This window comes from Fukomys damarensis, unplaced genomic scaffold, assembly GCF_012274545.1.
Source record: "Fukomys damarensis isolate Sample0158 unplaced genomic scaffold, DMR_v1.0_HiC HiC_scaffold_9, whole genome shotgun sequence".
NCBI lineage: Eukaryota > Metazoa > Chordata > Mammalia > Rodentia > Bathyergidae > Fukomys > Fukomys damarensis.
The window spans coordinates 39,652,372-39,673,389 of NW_022900921.1; the positions used below are offsets into that span (position 1 = coordinate 39,652,372).

Below are 21,018 nucleotides of genomic sequence, written 5' to 3' on the forward strand. Positions count from 1 at the left end.
GAATTTAATCCCAATATTTAGGAATTCCAGGAGCAAACATATGCTTGCTAAAGATAGTCTCTTTAAGACAGTCAGGACCCTAGTTACAGACAGCAAATATGTGGCAGATGGATAGGCTAAGGGGCAGCCAGAACACTAGTGTGTGGCTTCTTTCTTCATCCCAGTAGGAGACAGATGTTTCTTGTAATTCAATCCATATTTCATTTTAAGTCACTTAATAATGACCACACCTTTATAATAATTACCAGAATTTAATCTATAAATAGTTCCCAGATTGACTATGATTTTGTTTGACAGTATTTTTTTTTGGTACCAGGGATCTTGTGCTTGCCAGGTAGGCAAGGTACCACTGAGCTACATCCCTGGCCCCTATGAGATACTTTTGAAGCATTTTTGAACAGGGTTTAATTTAAGTTAGCTCTATTGCTTCTAAAAATTGGAGCCCTTTTCAAAGACTAATACAGTTTGTAAAGAAGATAGACGAATTCAGACTTGAGTTTGAATAGGGAAAGTATGTTAAAAAATTAGAATATGGGCTGGGTGTGTACTCAGTGGTGAGCTTTTGCCTAGCACGTGCAAGGCCTTGGTTCCATCCCCAGCACCAAAAAATAAATATAAAAATACTGCTTGATGGCTTCTGGAGGTTTTCCCCAATTTCTTTTATTGTGGTAAAATATACATAATAAAAAATTTACTGTTTCCAATGATAGTACATTGATAATGTCAAACCATCACTGTTGTTCATCTCTGGAACTATTTCGTCTTACAGATCTAAAATTCTATACCCATTTAATGCTAATGTCCATTTTTGTGTCTTGGCCCCTAGCATCTGCCATTCTGCTTTCTTCTGTATGATTTTAATTATTCCAAGATCTCGTGTATGTGACATAATATGCTGTTTGTCATTTTGTCACAGGTTTGTTTGTGAGATACTCCATTGCCCTTACTTTTCCTTAACAGCTGTAGTTCCTAGCAGGCGTTTTAGTTAGACATTAAAGGAAGGAAAAAGTCTTTTTTGGATAAGCTGTATAAGAAAGAATACCAGTTCATTATTGGCCTTTGATGAAAGTTTTGTATAACTTCTCAGCTGAGCAGGGTGGTGAAGCTCTGACAAGTTTGTACATCTTGGATTTTATGGGAGCATTGTACAGAAATGGGGGTGGTAACAACTCTACATTACAATTTGAGGAGATAGGTAAGTGATCTTTTATTATCTCACATTATTGTGGTTTGTCTTTGTTTTTATTTTAGCCTGAAACAATTTCAGCATTTACTTCTGATCCAGCACTTTTGTCATTTGCTGAGTATTTCTGCAAACCAACTGTGAACATGGGTCAGGTAAATATTACCAGTATTCCTCATTTAATTACCTATCTGGTTAATGACTGTTCATACTTTATCCTGCTGCTGGGACTTATGACCCGTCTATTTTTGGATGCAATTCTGTACATCTTGTTTGTAGAGCCTCAGAATCTCTTTTTGGGTACTATACACCTTATTTATACAATACTGTAATTTTTGCTGATTATACTGTATAGTATATTAATGTAGTTTTATCATGTTACACATTAGAGAGTACTGCATATAAGAGTTATGCAAATAAAAGCAAAGTCATCAAGTTGGAGTTTCCTTTGACCATTTCTTTGTTCTGAATATTGTAATGTATATACTCTATACAATTCCTCATTTAGTGACCAATTCACTTAACAACTTAGTTGTAGGAATGGAACTCAGTTATTAAACGAGGAATGTCTCTTCTGTGGCCTGCTTCGCAAGCACAAGGTCCCAAGTTCAATCACTGGTACCAAAAAACAAAAAACACATAATGAGAAATGTCTATATATGGTTTGCTAAGCTTCAGGGCTCGAATTTGTTATTATTTCTGTTGATGGATTATCAAAAACATATGTAGTATCAGTATCTCTCTTTGAAATTAATGACATGCCTCAAATGTACTAGGAGGATATTTTTGAAAGTTTACATTTCCATGGTTTAAATTTAAATTCCTACCTTAACAGGAGAAACAACTTAAAATTTCACAGACATTAGTTTTGATGGCTGGTACCTTTCTCATTCTTAAAATGATTTATGTTTTCAGTGTTTACTGCCTTTCATGTTTTTTCATAATTTCATTAGTTTTGTTTCCTCTGTATATGGTAATCCTTTCTGAGATTACCGGCAGGCATGATGGTGAGATTACATGGCAGGCCTGTAATCCTAGCATTAGGGAGGCTGAGGATAGTCTGAATTGCACAGCAAGACCTTGTCTCAAAAATGAAGAAAAAAGATTACTGTGTAATATCATTCATTCACTGTAGAACTAGTTATACCTTTGTTTCTTGAATTGATTTTGGAATCTGCTTTGATGTGCTACAAAATGTTCCTGGTTTTCCACAGAAACAGGAAATTCTGGATCTCTTTTCTTCAGTACTCTATGAATGTGTTACCCAGGAGACCCCAGAGATGTTGCCTGCATACATAGCAATGGATCAGGTATGATTCCCGAACCCTGTTTTAATTCAGATGAGATTATTCTGAATTTCAAATGACCTTCTAAACTCGTGTAGTAAAGTTCCCTATATATTCTTCCTTTTAGTTTCTCCCTTTTAGAAATCTTAAAAAAAGAAGCCGTATTACAGTTAGAATCTCTAGTTGTCTCCATTCTCCCTCTCCTCCTCCCCTGCCTAGGGGATGAGCAGCACATTCTCCCTTCCACCCAATCCCTGAGTAGTCTCTGACCCACTCCTGGCAAAGCCTCTTCATGGAAAAGATAGCAAATGAGCAGTGTGTAAGCAAATAGGGCCCTGATGATGGCAGGGAGATGTAAAACGAGACCTGTATGATACAGGCAGTTGCAGAATCAGTGCACAGTGACTTAGAGAGTGGAGTTCATTTAAAATTTTTTCTTGTTACTGTGGTTTTAAAAGAGCCTAATATGGGTAATACAGAAAATAATGCTTAATGGCTTTCCCAAAGGATTGGACCACTTTATTCATTTTGTGTTGATAGTAATATATACAACTTTTTAATAATATCATCTTTCCAACACAAATTTGCAGTTTTCTAACCTGGCTAAAATTTGTCTGGGAAATTTTAAAATACAGATCCTCAAATCTTGTTCCACAGCTAATCAGTTGGAATTTCTGAGACAAAATAGTTTTAAACAGCTCTTCAAGTGAATATGATACAAAGAGATTACAGATCAGCATTTGAGACTTAGTGTTTAAAGCCAAAGAAATAATCTGTAATGATAAAATAATCTTCTAGAAAACTGAGAAGTGAAATAAAAACCACGTGGTATTATATAGCATTCTTAATTAAAAGAATTAAGAATTTTCTGATATGAACAGGTAGGTCCAGAATGCTGTTTTTTTTTTTGTTTTTTTTTTTTTATGGTCTGAAATTCACCTTTTCTCAGTGAGAGATTCTAAATCTGTGATATTTGCTGGCATTGCTTTTCATGGTCCTTGTGTACAGCAGCTAAGCCTTCATTTCCTGGCTGAGAATTCCCTACCCTTTGCCCTCCATGTTCTCACCCTTCGCAGTCAGGGGCAGGTCTGTGGGCAAGCATTCTCCCAGTTGTAGCCATGACCACACTGTGGATAGGTGTCAAGAGCAGTGGAGATCAGTGGTCTTACTTGCCTTCGGCACTTTCCCTCCCCATATCTGTCCTGACCCATCATGTCATTGCACCCTACCTGAGTTTCCCAGAGATGCTGGCTGTACACCTCTATAGTGTTGATTATTCATTTGGGTATGTTGCACCTTGCAAGAATGAACTCATTTACTGAAAGTTGCTTCCTTGGGGTTGTATTGAAGAAAGAGCTGTGCACTTGTCCTGGGAAGGGCTTCTCTGAAGCAGACAGATAACCATACAAGGTGGATCCCCCACTGCTCTTTGTTGGTCTTGTGAGCCACATGTAAAAATACTTCTGTATGAAGCATTAATATATTGCTGTCTTCCTCTAGGCTATAAGAAGACTTGGAAGAAGAGAACTGTCTGAGACTTCTGAACTGTGGCAAATAAAGTTGGTGTTAGAGTTTTTCAGCTCCCGAAGCCATCAGGAGCGGCTGCAGAACCACCCAAAGCAAGGGCTCTTCATGAATTCCGAGTTCCTTCCTGTGGTGAAGTGCACTATTGATAACACCTTGGACCAGTGGCTGCAAGGTAACAATGGCACTGTGCCCTTAGGCTCTGTGAATGCACTGGGTCGGGAGGCACTATTTTCATAGATTTAATTGGTGAGCAAGAGAAACCAAGAATTAGCTAGAATGACTACAGATTTAATGTTTCCAATCTGATGAGTTAGACTTTGATGATCTACTTCAGCTTCTCTTAAAAAAAAATATGTATCCAATTTAGCTTTATAAGCTTATAGATTTAGATGGAGTACCCTGAGCCTGTCCTTGGACCCTGGGTGCAATGTAACAGTGGCTTTTTGCTGCACTGCTGTCTTGGTTTGCAAGGAAAGTGTACAGGTACTTGTAAGTTGTGGAAGCTTTCTACCCACAGGCAAATGAGTGGGAATGTATCTTACATATTATGCATGCCTGGAGTTGTTTTCTATAGTTGACTCTGATCTTTCCATTCCTCTCAGTTCATTCAAAGCAGCCTGCTTTAGGTAAATACAAATCTTAGTAGTATTAGTAGTAAGAATTTGTGATTGATTCATTAAGCAGTTAGTAATCAGTATTACCTAAACATTTCTTTTCTTTTTTTTTTTTTTGGTACCGCGGATTGAACTTGGGACCTTGAGTTTGCGAGGCAGGTGGCAGAACCACTGAGCTAAATCCCCATCCCTAATCTAACATTTGAATATAATTCAGCTAAAAGCTACCTCTCTGTAATACTAAAAATAAACTTCTGGGAAAAAAAAAACTTGAATTGTGATCCAGACTGTAAGGGTTGTGCATGGAGAACAGCAGTTTTAGACTCTTTTTTTTTTTTTGGTACCAGGGATTGAACTTGGGTTCTTGAGCTTGCAAGGCAGGCCACGAACTGCTGAGCTAAATCCCCAGCCCAAGCAGTTTTAGACTCTTAAACAGCTGTGTCCAGTCTGTCCTTTTCTCTTGGCATTTAAAAAGATTGTATATTTTATAACGTTTTTCGTTAGTCACTTTTATTCTCATTTTTAGAAAAAATATATTACTTAATTGTTTTTTTTTTTAATTCAATTTTACATTTGATCACCCGTAGCAAACCTTTGCTGCTGATGAGAACTATGTCCTTGGATCTTTGCAGACTGAGCTGCACCGTTACAGAAGGGATTCACACTCTAGCAGTCTCCTTGCAGCAGTGCCTCACTGTCACGTTGCTGTTAAGGTCTCTGTGGATCCCAGCAGAGCTGTGAGCTTCCACTAAACCTTACTTGCCATTCTGATTTTTCAAAAATGTGTTGAGTTTTAATGAAAAACACTTTTAAACTCTTAAGTAAGTGGTTACCACTTTTCTCACAAGCACTAGCGAAGGCTGCATTTCTGCATCAGGAAATACTGGTTATATTTTATCTCAGTGAAAATCACAAATGCCCAAGGGATCTTTAAGGTCACTCATGCCCCAAAGTGCACTCCCTAAATCTGAAAATGCAGCAGATTTATCATACTATATAGACGTATTATGTGTCTGTCTCCTCACTAACTCTGGGCATAAAAAGTGGGTTTTAATTTTAAGTTCAAGAACTTTAAATGTTTTATTAACTTTTTAGTATTTATTATGGAAAATGTGGAGCATTTGCAAAGTAAATAAAGTGGTATAATAAATGCCCTCTCTGAGCTTCAGTAATTACCAACATTCTGTCATGCTTGTTTCATCTGAACCTTAACTCATTGCAGTGCTCTATTATTTTCCAAATTTTGCCACAGTGTTTGGCACTGCCACGTGTGGTGGCAAATGACTGTAATTCCAGCACACTAGGAGGCTGAGGCAGGAGAATGGCAAGTTTGAGCCCAACCTGGGCAACTTAGATTGTATCTCAAAATAAAAAAATAAAAAGGGCTGAGAATGTAGTTCAATGGTAGAGCACCCCTGAGTTCAGTCCCTAGTGCTGAAGGCAGGGGGTGAAGCTAGGAGGCATGAAAAGGCATTGAAGAGATGCTGTGAATATTGTGTTCTCTTCCATGATCTGCGACTCAAAGAAAAATCTCTTCCTGCCTGCTTTATTCTCTCCCTCTGCTGCTTCTCCCAGCCCAAAGGTTTCCTTCTCCCATAGACCAACATTCTCATCGGTGTGTTTAGTGGAGTCTTCAGTTTTTATACCACTCCATCTCTATAATATTGAAGCTTTTCACAACTTATTTTCCTTGGATCTTTGTCACAGCATGCTCCCCTGGACCTCTTTAAAACTTTTCTGATCACTCTTTCTCAGTTGTTGTCACCATTTCACTGTTAGTTCCTTCCTTGACCCTTCTGGGATCCGTCCTTCTTTTCCCATCTCCCCTCTTGCAGTAGGCAGTCCACTCCAAAGTCTTCCAGTCTTAACTCTTGAATGTTTCTTAAACACGTCCACATTTTATGATTTTTGTGTGGAACAGAATTATTGTTACGTTCCTCCTTTTTATTCTTATCCCCTCTCTAATATCTCTGGTCAAGAGACAGATGGTTTCTATTTTTTTTTTTTTTTTTTTTTAGTACCGGGGATCGAACTTGGATCCTTGTGCTTACAAGGCAGACAGCAGAACCACTGAGCTAAATCTCTGGCCCTTGATGGTTTCTTAAAGAATAAATTTATCTAAGAGCTCTACTTAAACCTTTTCAAAGGCTTCTGATTCAGTTATACAAGATAAACTTTTCCTGTGTGGCCACCAGAATCGGCATGAAATGCAGGGCGTTCTCCCCTCTTGGCCTCAGTGCACCCTCCTGCTGCTCTTCAGTGCCATTTTGACCACACAGCCCCTCCCAGTTCTGTATAGCACTGAGCTCCTTCTTGGTGTGGAGCCTTCTCCCAGACTTGCCTACTGAGCTCATAGTCATCCTTGCAGCATTGGTTTATACATCCCTTCCTTAGGCTTTCTAAGGACTTTCAACTGTAGGCAGCTTTCTTGTCACCTTTATCCCACAGATTTTTTTTTTTTTTTTTTTCTGTTTCAAATGCCTATGTCTGCAAGTGATAGAAGGCCTGGCAAAATGAGCTTCTGTAAGGGTAAGGCAGGCTCCCACTCCCTTTCTCTGAGGTTCCCTCAGCTACACTGTATGCCATGTCTTTCTTTTTGTTTTGCTTTTGGTACCAGGGATCGAACTCGGGTCCTTGTACTTGCCAGGCAGGCAGCGGAACGACTGAGCTAAATCCTCAGCCCTTGTGCCGTGGCTTTCTCTTCAAGTGCCCTTCTTCTCATGGTGATAACAGGAGCAGTGACAGTTCCTCACCCCATGTTCAGTATGATGCTCAGAGGAAGAATGGAGTTGTTCTGAGGCCTGTGACACAGAATGAGGAAACTTCTTTCCTAGATGCAAACTTGGCATCGAGCTTCTCCTCAGTCTCTGTCCTGAGTGTGTCTGTGTCCATCCTCGATCCATCCCTGTGACAGAGTTTCAGATTGTATGTTGAGGTCTCCCTGTGCTAGGCAAACCATAGTGTCAGAATAGTGGGATTACTTGGCCTTCCCTGGATCAATGCTTCTTAAAGTGTGATTCCTGGAGCAACAGCATAGCACTTGAGAACCTGTTAGAAATGCAGCTTTTCTGGCCCTCCCCCAGATCTACCTCAGCAGAAACTCCGGATTAGGGCCACCAGATGGTGTTCTCACTGGCACTGCAGTGTGTTGTGATTCACACAAAGCTTGAGAATCTCTGGCTAGGACTAACCTGGATCCAAACCTGGGACTGAAGGCCCTTAGATGCCACCCTGTGGAGGGAAGGGTAGTTCAGTGGATGTCTGGGGAGACTGCCCAGTGGCCACTATGCCTTTGTAACACTCGAGCTGATTTGTAATTACACATTCGTGTAGTTGTTTTGTTAAGGTCCCTCTCTCCTGCAGCACACTGGATTCTGCAGTGACAAGTCTCACTCCATTTTGTCACAGTAGCCACAGTGCCCAGCATAGTACCCGCTTGGTACAGAGTCAGCACTCAGTAAGTGCTTGATGAAAAAGTAACAAAGGGAGGCATCCTGGTTCCTCTCAGTCCTGCCCTCAGTTGGCTCAGCACCTTTCTTGTCTGTTCCTTCACAGCCGGGGGTGACACGTGTGTGCACGCCTACCTCAGTGGGCAGCCCTGTGAGGAGTCGCAGCTGAGCATGCTGGCCTGCTTCCTCGTCTACCACTCGGTGCCAGCCCCACGGCACCTGCCGCCTCTCGGCCTGGAAGGTAAGGCATGTGCAGGTCTTGGTGCCTCTGTTATGGCCCATTGTGCTCCAATTTCTGCAGGAAGAATTTCTGCAGAGTTACTTCCTCTGGTTTAGCTTTTATCTTCATTCATGTTTCTGTGTCATGATTGAAAAATTGTTCTGAAAAGAACTATCAATTTTTATACATGTGTAAGCTATTGTCTATGTTCAGAAAAGAATGAATTCTTCACAGAGCTTCAAAGCCCAGTCTGTATTAGTAAACTAAATATTCATTTTATTCTTCTGTATTAGTTGACTTTTTATTACCTTTTCTCTGTTTTTTAAAATCATTATAATCTTAATTTCTGTTATTATAAATTTTTTTTTTTTTTACTGGGGATCAAACTTGGGACCTTGTGCTTGCAAGGCAGGCAGCTGTTACTGTAAAACTTTTTTTTTTTTTATTTTTTGAGACAGGGTCTCACTACATAGTTGAGACTGACCTGGAACTCACTATGTAGCTCAGGCTGGTCTTGAACTCACAGTGATCCTCCTGCCTCAGCCTTCCGAGTGCTGATAAAACTTTTAAATTAATGACTCCTTAAGGTCCGGGGATTTAGCTCAGTGGTTCCGCTGCCTTCCTTGCAAGCACAAGGTCCTGAGTCTGATCCCTGGTACAAAAAAAACAAAAACAAAAACTCCCTAACTTTATTTTTAAATTTTTTCATAATAGAGTGTAAAAAATTAACATTAGCACCTATTGGTTAGAAGATGGAAACAGATAAAAGGCTTATACAGTAAGCTGAATAATAAAGAACAATGAATCCTAACACCCCTTTTTATTTATTATCACAGTCAAATTGCTGTTTATTGAGAATGAAAAAATATTTTTCATAATGGTAAAGATTAATCAGTTAAAGTTTAGTAACATTACTAGTTTGTTGCTGGTTTGAAAACAGATAAAAATCCACTAGATACTGCTTATAATTACTGTTATTACTATCTTATATAGAAACATATAGTTATGGCCATGAGGGAATTGCTTGTATTGAAGTGACTGTTGCACAGTAACAAGTGCGAAAGTTGGACAAAACGCAAAATAGCTTTCAAAACCCCAGAAGCCCAGGCATACCCCAGATGAATGACATGTAGTCTCTGTGGGGCCTTCTTTGAGGAAGAGGTGTTGGATCAACTTCTGTTACTTACTTTCAGCCTGTGTTCTTAGGACTGAGTCCACGGATTAGGAAGGCACCAATTTCAAAAAATCACTTAAATTGTAATTGAGAGAAGTAACATATTTGAGGGTAGATGGGCACATTTCCTAACTATTTAAAAAATGTGTATAATTAAACAATATCAAGGTTTCCACATCTTAGTAGTTTTCACAGGGATCACTTTCTGAAGTACAGAATGGATAAATTTAAATTCTTATACCAAGTTCTGTATTAGAATTGAGAGTTCATAATTGTGGTACTGTCACTGGGCGATGGTTTTCAAGGGGAAGAATGCCCACTTCAAACATGATCCTGTCTCTGGAGGTCGGAAAGGGCTGCTCGCTGACCTAGTAAGAGATGTGACCTTTCCCATTTTTTCAGGGAGCACAAGCTTTGCTGAACTCCTCTTCAAATTTAAGCAGCTGAAGATGCCAGTGCGGGCCCTGCTGAGATTGGCTCCTTTGCTCTTGGGAAATCCACAGCCCATGGTTATGTGGGGCCAGTCTGACCCTGAAAGGTGACTGCATAAAATCTCAGCCAAGTGTCAAAGCTGAAGAAGCATCCTGGTTCTGTGACATAACAGGGCAATGAGCTACACACGCCTAACTGTATTTTAAATATTCCAGAGCATTGTCAGCATTAACATTATATGAGCCATAAAAGTGAGTTAAAATTCGCTTTGTAAATAAAGGCCTTTTTTCAAAATTCTTGATTGCTTAGTTTTGGACTTCAGAAAACAGAATGGCAGGACTGATAAAGTGGTTCAGGTGCAGTGTCTAGGCCACAAAGGCTAGTTATCTGCTGCCATGAAAGACCTTTAGCTCTGGTGACTAGGATGCTACAATTATCTAAAATTGCCAGACAAACGAGGTGTAATGGTGCATGTCTGTAATCCTAGCACTTGGGAGCTGAGGTAGGAAGATCATCATGAGTTTGAGGCCAGTCTGGGCTACATAGTGAATTCAAAGCTAGCCTGCGCAACAAGTGAGACCCTGGCTCAAAAAACCATTTAAAAAATTGCCAGACTGTCTCGTAATGGTGTGATCACCTCAAGCAAGAGCTCTATACCCGAGTGGAAAGTTGCCCAGCTGGAGGTGTTGTGGACTGCATGTGTCTTGTGACTGTCCACAGCCAGGAAGAGTGCCCTCGCCAGGAGCCGAATCCTCTGGCACCTTGATCTTGGACCCCAGCCTCCGGAACTGTAAGAAATAAATGTGAGTTTTGAGCCACCTTGCCTTTGGCATTTTGTAGTGGCAGCCTGAGCAGACCAATAATGAAGCCTTCTCTAAATAGCTAAAATAGGAAATTTCCACTACACATGGATCTTCAGAAGCTGTGTTTTAAAATAAAAGTCTGTTCTACACAGGACTTGAGAATGTCTCTGTCCCCGTGGTTTTTGGACAGATGATGAAAGATATACCATGTAAGGGCGTCTCCAGCTTCAAGTTCTGATGAGAAAGGAGAAGGCTCCCTGCTGTCCAGAGCCAGTGATGTGCCCCATGTGCCCCAGGCTCTCTGAATAGCCAGTGGGACCCTACACAGGTAGAAGCTGTGAGACTTTCACCTGCTGATGGATTTCACATTTCTTTCATGTCCTCACCTGTCATGTGTAAGTCTGAAATTAAGAATGGAAGCCAAGTTACGCCTGCATTGAGGCTTCAGCAGAGGCCTCTGCAGAGGGCCTTCGCCTGGAAGGGCTGCTCAGAGGCAAAGCATCCCCTGCCTGCCCCAGCGGCTTGTTCCTGGATATGGAGCACAGGAAAGAATTGAATGTGAGTGAGAAATGTGCTTCCTTTTGTGCTTAAAATAGCTTTTCTTCTAATTAAAAATTTAAAAAATATAGATGGTAGATTTGAAAATTCTGTTTGATTCCAGAATTAACCTAAAATGCCGACATCTCTTCACTCTCTGTTGTCTTTGATTGTGTGCTTTTCCCTGAATTAACGAAGACTGAAGGGCAACTTTCAGACACGTTAACTTGTAAAGGAGAGAGAACAGTCAGAATTTTATCAGCAAAGCAAATGTTAAGCCGGGCATGGTGGTGCATGCCTGTAATACCAGCACAGAGGAGGCTGAGGCAGGAAGATCACAAGTCCAAGGCCATTCTGGGCTACATACCAGGACCCTCTCAGAAACCCATACCAACAAACCAAACAAAAAACTTTGAAGGGGAACAGAACAAAAGTCAGTACCGGGGATTTAGTGCAGTGGTTCCACTGCCTGCCTTGCAAGCACAAGGACCCGAGTTCCATCCCTGGCACCCCCCCCAAAAAAGAATAGTACACAGTCTGGAAAAAGCATCTTGGGCCTGGTGGTGAGCTGGCATGGAACAGAGAGAAGGTTTCGGTTAGTCTACCCTTGAGTAGGTCTGCTGATATCATCAAAGAAATCAGCTCTTTGAAGTCAAAAAAATCTCTTCAGTGTGTAGTTCTGACCATCTGGAATTTTCAGCCTCTTGGCTTCCATGGCAAGGGAGGAGGTGGAGAAATACACCAAGTGTTTTGTTTGGGAAATGGTCAAAGGACCCTTCGCCAGGATAATCGGATCCTTGGCAAGAGAGGGAGGAGGGTGAGGGCTCTGAACAACCCTTCTGGAGACCTTGTGTGTAGCCATGGGACTCCCCTTTCCAGGGAAACTTGGGAGGCGAGCCAAGTGTAGACCTCTGCAAGTGCTCTCCCCTTGGGCATGGGACACTTGGTTACAGCTGTGCCTTCACTGACACTGGGATGAGTGTCATCTGTGAGACATGAGTTGTGCTGTCATTGAACCCTTCACAGTCCAGATGGGATGGGAAATCTGGGTGTGGTGCCACAAGCCTGTAATCCCATATTCTGGGAGACTGAGGCAGGGAGGTGAAGCCCAGCCTGGGTCACAATGACTTAACTTTTCTAGGGTTCGTTCCTATGGCAGTTTGGATTTGGGATCAAAACTCAAGTCTGGCACATGCTCAAGGGAAGAGCGGCTGTGGTTGAGATTCGGTTGCATCTCCCGTAGGGTCAGCTGTCTGACCATAGCTTGTTTTCTTTGTCATAAGCTCTACTTTCATAGCCCTAGGAACCATTATGAATTCAAGGGCAATTAAGGCTGATCCAGAAATGTGATGGGAGTGCTCATGCCACTGTTCCGGTGGCTCAAGGCCGCCACTGAGGGCCCTTTCCTCTCAGCCCTCCTCCCCACATTTCACTTCAGGCTCTTTTTTGCCCATATTCCCTCCTTTTCTTTCTTCCCCACAAATTCAAGACCCTTTTTTATCCCCCGCTGCATGGCTAGTCATTCATCTGGAGACCCACAGACCATCTCTCCCACACCAGTCCACGTCTGAGCCTACACAGAATGACATCCCTGTGTGGACACCTTCGTGGCTCCCTGGGGCCCTGGGCCGTCAAAGCTGTTCCACTCTTACCTGGTGGTAGTATGGAAAGTGCACTGATTGTGCCCAAGTGTTGGGGTCAAATGGCTTCTAACATTTGTGGAGCCCTTGTCCTGGCCCCCTAATGACATGATGGCTCCATTAGAAACTCTGATTTACCAAAGGCACTCAAGGAAAAGGCCATGGGCCTCACGAGAAGAGAGTAGGTCATAGGCTAAATACTAAAGTTACCCCCTTTTTTTTAACTAAAATATTTTTTGCAGTACTGGGGATTGAACCCAGAGCCTCGAACATGCTAGGCAAAATACTCTATCACTGAACTACACCTTCAGCACTCTTCATTTTAGTTTGAGGCGGTCTCATAAATTGACCTTGAATTTGTAGTTCTGCCTCAGCCTCTCGAATAACTGAGATTACAAGTGTGTGGCACTACACCATTATAGTCATCTCCTCATCCTAATACCATTTCCACTCTGAACCTTGTCTTGTGTTTAATCCAATTCATTAATACTTCCAAATGATTCCATATAAGAAAATACAAAATTAAGAATTGATCTATTCTTGCATCTGGGATTTAGCTCTCTGGTGCCGCTGCCTGCCTCGCAAGAACAAGGACTGGAGTTCCATCCCCAGTACACCCCCATGAATTGATTTATTCTTTATCTAAAATAAAAATTACTAATATAATTTATTTTTACTTTCTTCTGTTATCCAGCTATTAAAGTTTTAAATTTTAAATGTTTTAAATGTTTAGATTTGAGATAGATTCATGTGTAACTGTAAGAAGTAATACAGAGATGTTGTATATCCATTTCACCAAAATTTCCCTAATATAATAACTTACATAGCTACGGTACACTATCACCACAGGAAATAGAAATTGGCACAATCCATTGACCTTACTTGGCTGTCACTAGATTTATATGATTTAGTTTGATCACTATCAAGATGTATGTGGTTCCATTACAAGGATCCCTCATGCTTCTCTTTTATGATATCTTCTCCTTCCTAATCCCTGGCAACTACTAATCTCTTCCAAAACTCCAATTTTGTTACATCAAGAATAGTATGGGGCCGGGGATTTAGCTCAGTGGTTCTGACGCCTGCCTTGCAAATGCAAGGACCTGAGTTTGATCCCTGGTGCCAAAAAAAACCAAAAACCAAAAAAAAAAAGAATAGTATGTAACTGGAACAAGACAATATCCGAGACCAACATTTTCCGCTCAGTGAATTCCCTGAGATCTAACCATGTTGTTTCATGAATCAAGTTAATTCCCTTTACTTATCAGTAGCACTCTGAAATTGAATGGTAATTGCATGCACCAGTCAGCTTTCTATTACTGTAACAAAATACCTGAGATAATCAATTTGAAAACCAGGTAAGGAGGCTGAGGGTACAGCTCAGTGTTAGAGCTCTTGCATAATGTGCAAATTCACAGGTTCACAAATAGGAGAGACATTTATTTTTTAGCCTTCAGTCTTAGAGGTTTCAGTCCTTGGCTAGGACACTCCATCATGGCAGGGAGCAGTGGGAGAGTAAGCAGTTTGTCTGATGGTAGTCAGGAAATACAAAAATAGAGGACAAGACCGTAGTCCTCTTTAAGGCCATGCCCCCAATGACCTAAGGCCTCCCACAAAGCCCCACCTTTTAAAGGTTCCTCCACCTCCCACTAACACAACGGACTGGGACCCAATCCTTTAGCACGTGGGCCTTTGGGGACATTCTGTAAGAACTTGTCCTGCTCTGTTCTAGAGTGACCTGCCATTTTACATTCTTAGCAGCCATGTGCGGTGCCCCAGTTCCTCTTCATTGCCAGTGTTTGATGTTACTACTATTTGCTGCTTTAACCAGATTTCACTGTGGTTTTAACTGGTAATTTTCTGATGGTTAATGCTATTGAATATCTTTTCATGTGTTTTATGGGGCTTTTTGCTGTGTGTATGACCTTTTTGGTGAAATATCCTCTGTTTAAATAATTTCCTTCTTTACTGTTGAGTTTTGAGAATTCTTTATATATTCTAGATATAAGTCCTTTGTCAGATATGTGGTTTGCAGATTGTTTTTTATAATCTGTGGCTTGTATTTTCATTTTCCCAATGTCTCTCAAGAAGCCAAAGTTTTAAATTTTGCATGAGGTACAGTGTCATTCTTTCCCTTGGGGGGGGCATTTTTGTTATCAAGTCTAAGAACTCTTAGCCTTAGGTTCCAAACATTTCTCTTGTGTCTATTTTCTAAAAGTTTTATAGTTTTAAATATACCTTTAAGTCCCCAATCTATGTTAATTTTGTGAGGTTAGTGTGAGATATGGGATATAAAGTCTAGGTCAGATTTCATTTTTCTGGCTGTGGATGTACTATTGCTCCAGTATCATTTGTTGAAAAGGTTATCGTTTCTCAATTGACTTGCTTTTGCAGATCTGACAAACGGCATATTTCTATTTCTTGTTTAAGTATTATGTTCCAATATGTGTCTCCCCCACCAGTACCACAGAGTCATGGGAGAGTAAGTAAGGTGAGCACTGGGTAGAGCCGTTCCTCTCACTTTCTTCAGAATTGTTTAAATGTAGGCCCTATGCTTTTCTATATAAATGTAAAAATAAACATGTTTATGAAAACCTTCGTTTGGATTTTGTCAGGAATTGCACTATCTTTAGATCATTTGGAGAGAATTTCTTTCTTTACTATGAATCCATCAATATGGTATTGTCTGTGAATACTTAGACATTTGATTTTTTTCTGTCAGCATTCTGTAGTTTTCAGCATCAAAGTCCTGTATATATTTTGATTTTACCAAAATTTTTCATTTTGTTTGGAATGCATGATGGTTTAGATCGAAATTGTCCACCCAAAGTCTCATGTGTTAGGAGGTAGCGTCACTGGTCAGGTCACTGGGTTCATGACCTTAAAGGGTGCATCTTGTGCTCAGCTCCTCCCCTCTCTGCTTCCTTGGCTGCCATGGGGTGAACAGCTGTCCTCTACCATGTCCTTCCACTGTGCTGTTTCTGTCTTGGAGCCAGCCCTCAATAGACATTTAAAACCACGAGCCAAAATAAACCTCTCTCCTTTTAAGTTGTGAATATCAGGGTGAGCAGACAGCTTGGAGCTCTCTGGGGCACATAAGTCTAAATTGGTATAGTAGGAAGAAGAGCCATTTTCCAAATAGGAGACTGCAGGTAGAGAAGGAGCAGCCTGGGCTGGGAGGAGAGAGATTGGGATCTAGAAATTCGAAATGCAAAACTCCATCAACTCTCTCCTTTCCTTGGAATTCTGTAGGGAAAGTGGCCAGGGAGAGGGGCTTGTGAGCAGCAAAAACACAGCAGCCTTACACAATCCTGTGGCATTTGGGTTCCAGAGCCCAGAAGGAGGTCGACCTGAAGGTGACCCTAAACTACCTGAAAAGACGGCTGCCCCACCCCTACCACAGATCAGAGTCTTTTAGTGACAGTGACACCAGGGGCTGGGTTGGACTACCAAGTTTCTCACATACCAAGTGAATGTATGGATTTGAGTAGAGATTGCCAGACTGGATCAAAAAGCAAGGCCCAAACCATTTGTTATTTACAAAACAATCAAACAAAAACCACATGTAAATATAAAGACTGAGGGAAGAAGTGAACCTTTGGCATGGAGAGGGGAGGATCCCTCAGGAAGGGGTGGCTCACTGACACCAGGGGTGTGGCTTTTGGCACCAGGAGAGGGCTCTCGCATTGGGGACCTTGCAGTGTTTGGAGTGGGGAAAGAGAAATATTGGCTGTGGAGTCTTCTGGAGCCTTCTGCGAATGGTTGCTTGTTCTTCCCCAGAGAAGCTTGGGAAGCTCCTCAAATAGGCTGCCCAAGGACCTGAATCACCACGCCTTTTTCTGTGAGCCTGGGGACATCCTGGCTGGATGCAGCCAGATCTCTTTTCCTTGTCCCCTTTCAGATCTGTGAAAGAGACAGATAAGGACTGTGTACCTTAGTTTGGGTAGAAGGGCTTTGAGGAGTGGAGAATGCTAGGGAGAGAGTGTTGCTCTCTGATGTTCAGGATGTAGGCAGTATGATGGACAAGTACGGTGACTGTTTACATTTTAAGACTTTATTATAGTGGAAGACACAGTGCCACTAAACCCCTGAAAAACACTTCCCCTTGCTTTGAACGCACTTACTCCATTCTTCTTGCCACTTCCTAAAGCAGCTCCGTAGTCCTCTTTTGTGAGTGTCTTTAGTTGTGCTGCTGTAGCTGCCTCATTATTCTGAATGGATTGAAAACACCGACCTCTCATGGCTGTTTTGACTTTAGAGGAGAGACAGAAGTCACTTGGTACCGTATTTGGTAAATATGGTAGATGTGGACCCACTGTCATGTTTTTACCAGCCTCCAGTAGGTGGCACTGGGCAACAGCATTCACTGCATGTTTTATCATACCCAGTAAAGGCATTCATGAAAGAGAACTTCCAAAACTGCTTCAGAAAGTGGCAAGAATGCCCGGATAAGTGTGTTCAAAGTGAGAGGGCGATTTTGAGGGACATTAATGGCGGTGTGTATTTTACTCTAATAAATTTTTTAAAAATTTAAATACTATATATTCACCCCTTGTAATTATAAGACACTGACACTGAGTACAAATTTTCAAATTCTGGGTTCCTGTGCCAACACAACCGAACCATTTCCTTGTCTCCAGAGTGGCAGTGGTAATCGTCCCTCCTGGCGCTCTCTGGTTTGTTACCTGCAGAACATCACTGTCTGAGCTGTCTGGACAGAGCTGATGGTGGCTGAGGGACATGCGCAGGCGGGCCTCGCGTTCCCCTTAGTGGCTGTAGATCTGCACAACTACACGTACCTAAAAATCGTGACGTCTCCATGTCAAACAGTATGCAGAGATTTTATTTACGTGTATCATAAGACATGCTCGTTGCTTAGCTGTTTCACGTAGTTTTGAGGAATCTTCAGAACATACAGGAGAGTCTTTTGAAAGAGCCAATGGCTACTAAGTGTGAGGAATGCATAAGGTATTAGAAATGATATGTGGTATTTATGGGACAGTTTATTAAGAATCTTAAATATATTTATGGATATGTATTAATCTATGATGTGGATTCTCTTTCAGAGAAGTTCCAAGCCGTTTTTTTAGTTGCAGTCAGAAGAGATTGGGTCTGTGGGGCTCATGGGTAGATGACAGTTGGGGTGGAAAGGGCTGTGTCTGAGTGGCTCCTGGTCCTGAATGCACTTATTGGCACTGAGTGCCCATGTGATGGTTACAGTGCTGAGTTCACAGACGCCCCTGATCGCCCAGGAGAGGAGCTAGTGCAGTCAGAGTGGGGCATGTTCCGACAGTGTGGCTACGGGACCCTGGGGTCTGGTGCAAGGGCAGCTGTGGAGGATGGGAGGGATGGGACTGATTCTGGAGCTTAAACTCCTCAGTGGTGGGCACCTTTGTCTTTTGTTCACTCAGTTATGCTTCTAACTACTTAGAACAGGATCTGGACCATAGCAGGTGCCCAATAAATATTTTGTGATGAATATTCAGTAGAACAAGATAAAGCCATAAAAAAAAACCCACCTCAATTTATTCAGAAGGTGGAAAACTTGGGGAGACTTACTCATGAAACCTGAGAGTAGTACAGATAAGTGTGTTTTGTTTTTGTTGATATGAAACATGCTGGAACTGCACAAATACTAAAAGCTCTGTTCAGCTAGATCTTTGCTGACCTGGTTTCCAGGTATGTTTAGCCATTGTTGATGGGCGGGATGGTCAGGGAAGGGACCCTTGTGCCATTCGGTGACTCTCCTGGACACTTCTTAGTCTGCATTGTCCTTGGCTGTGGGGATTTTGAGCTCTCCTAGCTTCCTGCCTCCTTGGCTGGCTGTTATAGAGATGGTTTCAGTGTGTTCCCCAGAGTTTCATGTGCCAGGAGCTTGGTGTCCCCAGTATGGTGATGTCAGGAGATGGTGGGACCTTTAATAGGTCATTGGGATGGTGGCTTTGGAAGGGATTAATGTCATTCTCAGGAATCTCTGGTTAGTTACCCGGAGAGCCCATTGTTTCAAAAGGCAAGCCAGGGCCTCTCTGGATTCCTTCAGTTTCCTGCCATTTGTGTGACCTCTTCTGAAATACTCCCATCTGCCAAACACCTGATCAATGGGGTAGGTGAATCTTGGGCTTTTAGCCTGCAAAGCTGTAAACTAAAAACCAAAACAAAACAAAAACAAAAACCCAAAAACCTAAAATCCCTTTTCTTTATAAGATACTCAGCCTCAGGTATTTTGTTATAGCAACAGAAAATGAGTTAAGACATCACCTCTTTTGAGTCTCTCTCCATCTCCTGACCCAGACACTGAATGTTTTTGGGAGTCAACTTTATTTTCTTGCTATATCCTCTGTTTCACCTCATCCTTCCCCAAGTCTCTGCTTATCATTTATCATCCACCCTGGGAGGACCCCCAATTTCACGTCCCTGGTTGCTCTTCAGTGGCCTCACACCGCTCACACTGGACGGTGTTTGTATCTGTCAGCCAGAACCTGCCCTGTCCCCTCAATCCAAAGCTGTAGCAGGTTCCCTTGGCCCTAAAATCCTGACCATTCTTACTTCTACCTTCCACTGGCCCTGCCACGCCTCACCCCCTTTCTCTGGGGCAACCAAACTAAAATTTACACTGGTGTCCCTATTCTCTCACGGACACTCCAAACCATTCTCTACCCCAAAGCTAAAAACTGATGGTATCTTAGTGAGTTCCTTTTGCTTAAGGTCAGTGTGACATCTTTAGTTAAGACGAGCCAGGTCCCTTGAATTTAGGCATTTTCCAGGGTTTTTCCTTGGCTGGGACACTTCTTGCCTTGTGTCACCTGGCTGATATCCACCTTTGCATTAAGTTTCTTTTAAATGTCACATCTCAAGAAAGTCTCTGGCTCCCGCTGCTCATGTGCCTTGGCTCGTTCAGACCACAGTGCCCTGCTACCTTTGTGATATGTTCCACTCTTGCCAATAAATAGCTGTGTGTTGACTGTGAGTTCCACAAGAACTGGAACCACTAATCCTGGTGAATCAGCGGCTGGCTCATGGAAGTGTGACCTCGGGCACTACGTGTGGTCCTTCGCCCCTTCCTCTCTGGCGCCGCTCCCCTGCTCTGCTCCCTGGCCACCATGAACAAAGCAGTTTTGCTTGGCTGTGCCCTTCCACCATGATGGTTCTGCCTTGGAGCCAGCCAGTCAGGTACCGAATCTCCTGAAGCCGTGAACGAAATTAGACCTTTGCTCCTTTGTGTTGTGGGTGTCAGGTATTGTGTCTCAGCAACGAAGGGGCTGACTTCACAAGAGCAGTGTCAAGGCTGACTTGAATATTATGGTGCTCAGTCCACAGGGACTTTAGTAAATGAATACATGTTTTACGAAAATGGAGCTGGGCTCCAAATGCCTGTGCTGCTGGGTGTTCTTCCTCTCAGGTCTCTGGCACCCCCTAGGAACCCCTTTCCGAGGCTCTAAACTCCCTTTGGCTGGGTGTCAGTGCCAGGGAGGCGGCCCCCCATCACGTGCCAGGACTGGCAGTTTCTCTGTCCTGACCAGGAACCTCTGCCCTTGGCTTCTGTTCTCACTTGTCTGTTGCTCTGCTCCCCTCACAGGAGCTTGTCACCTGTGCTCATTCCCCCTTCACTGTCACTTTTACCGGGGTCTCACGGGATGCTCTAGTAGTGCATGGAGCAGCAGAGCTCTGCCGATTGCTCTGTTGCAAGAGCCTTCATGGTTTCCCTTCAGTGTGGGGACGAAGGACTTTAATATGATGTACGGAGTTGGGCTGACTTTGGGATCATGACAACTTCTCTGAGCTTTGCTTCACCATGAGGAACAGGAGGGGGTTGAATTAGATCCAATCAACAGCCATTTCCAACCACCCTGGACTTCATCGTAGGCAAATAGGCCCAGATCCTGGCTCAGCTCCCTCTGTCATCCACACAGCTTGCAGGACTGACTCCTTCTCTGCCGGCCAAGCTACCCCCTTCCCCCACTCCAGCTCCACACCCACCTCTAGATTTCTTTAAAAGTCAAAGAGAAAAGAAACTGTTAGGAGGGAGATTATGTGTAAGACCTTTTTATTAGTCCCATCTTCCAATTTCTGGTGGAATTGAGCTTCTCTCTTGCTCTCTTTCATGTGGGTCCAGAAAATAGAACTTCCAGGCTGCTTGTGCCTCTGTGCTGGGC

The 21,018-nt window shown here is 42.5% G+C and overlaps 1 protein-coding gene and 1 long non-coding RNA gene across 3 annotated transcripts in view; both read left to right on the top strand.

Moving 5' to 3' along the window:
- Positions 1–10,410, top strand: part of Anapc1 (anaphase promoting complex subunit 1) — an 82,108-nt gene extending 71,698 nt beyond the window's left edge. For both annotated transcript variants that reach the window (XM_010638180.3, XM_033761684.1), the window contains 5 exons: positions 1,252–1,338; positions 2,398–2,493; positions 3,970–4,168; positions 8,166–8,300; positions 9,856–10,410. In XM_010638180.3, the coding sequence (XP_010636482.1) occupies positions 1,252–1,338; positions 2,398–2,493; positions 3,970–4,168; positions 8,166–8,300; positions 9,856–9,995 (657 nt within the window). In that variant the 3' untranslated portion in view covers positions 9,996–10,410. The remainder of the gene's footprint in view (positions 1–1,251; positions 1,339–2,397; positions 2,494–3,969; positions 4,169–8,165; positions 8,301–9,855) is intronic.
- Positions 10,411–10,430: 20 nt separating this feature from the next.
- Positions 10,431–21,018, top strand: part of LOC104872014 — a 35,832-nt gene continuing 25,244 nt past the window's right edge. Inside the window, exon 1 of the long non-coding RNA XR_004516427.1 lies at positions 10,431–11,246. This is a non-coding gene — a long non-coding RNA (uncharacterized LOC104872014). The remainder of the gene's footprint in view (positions 11,247–21,018) is intronic.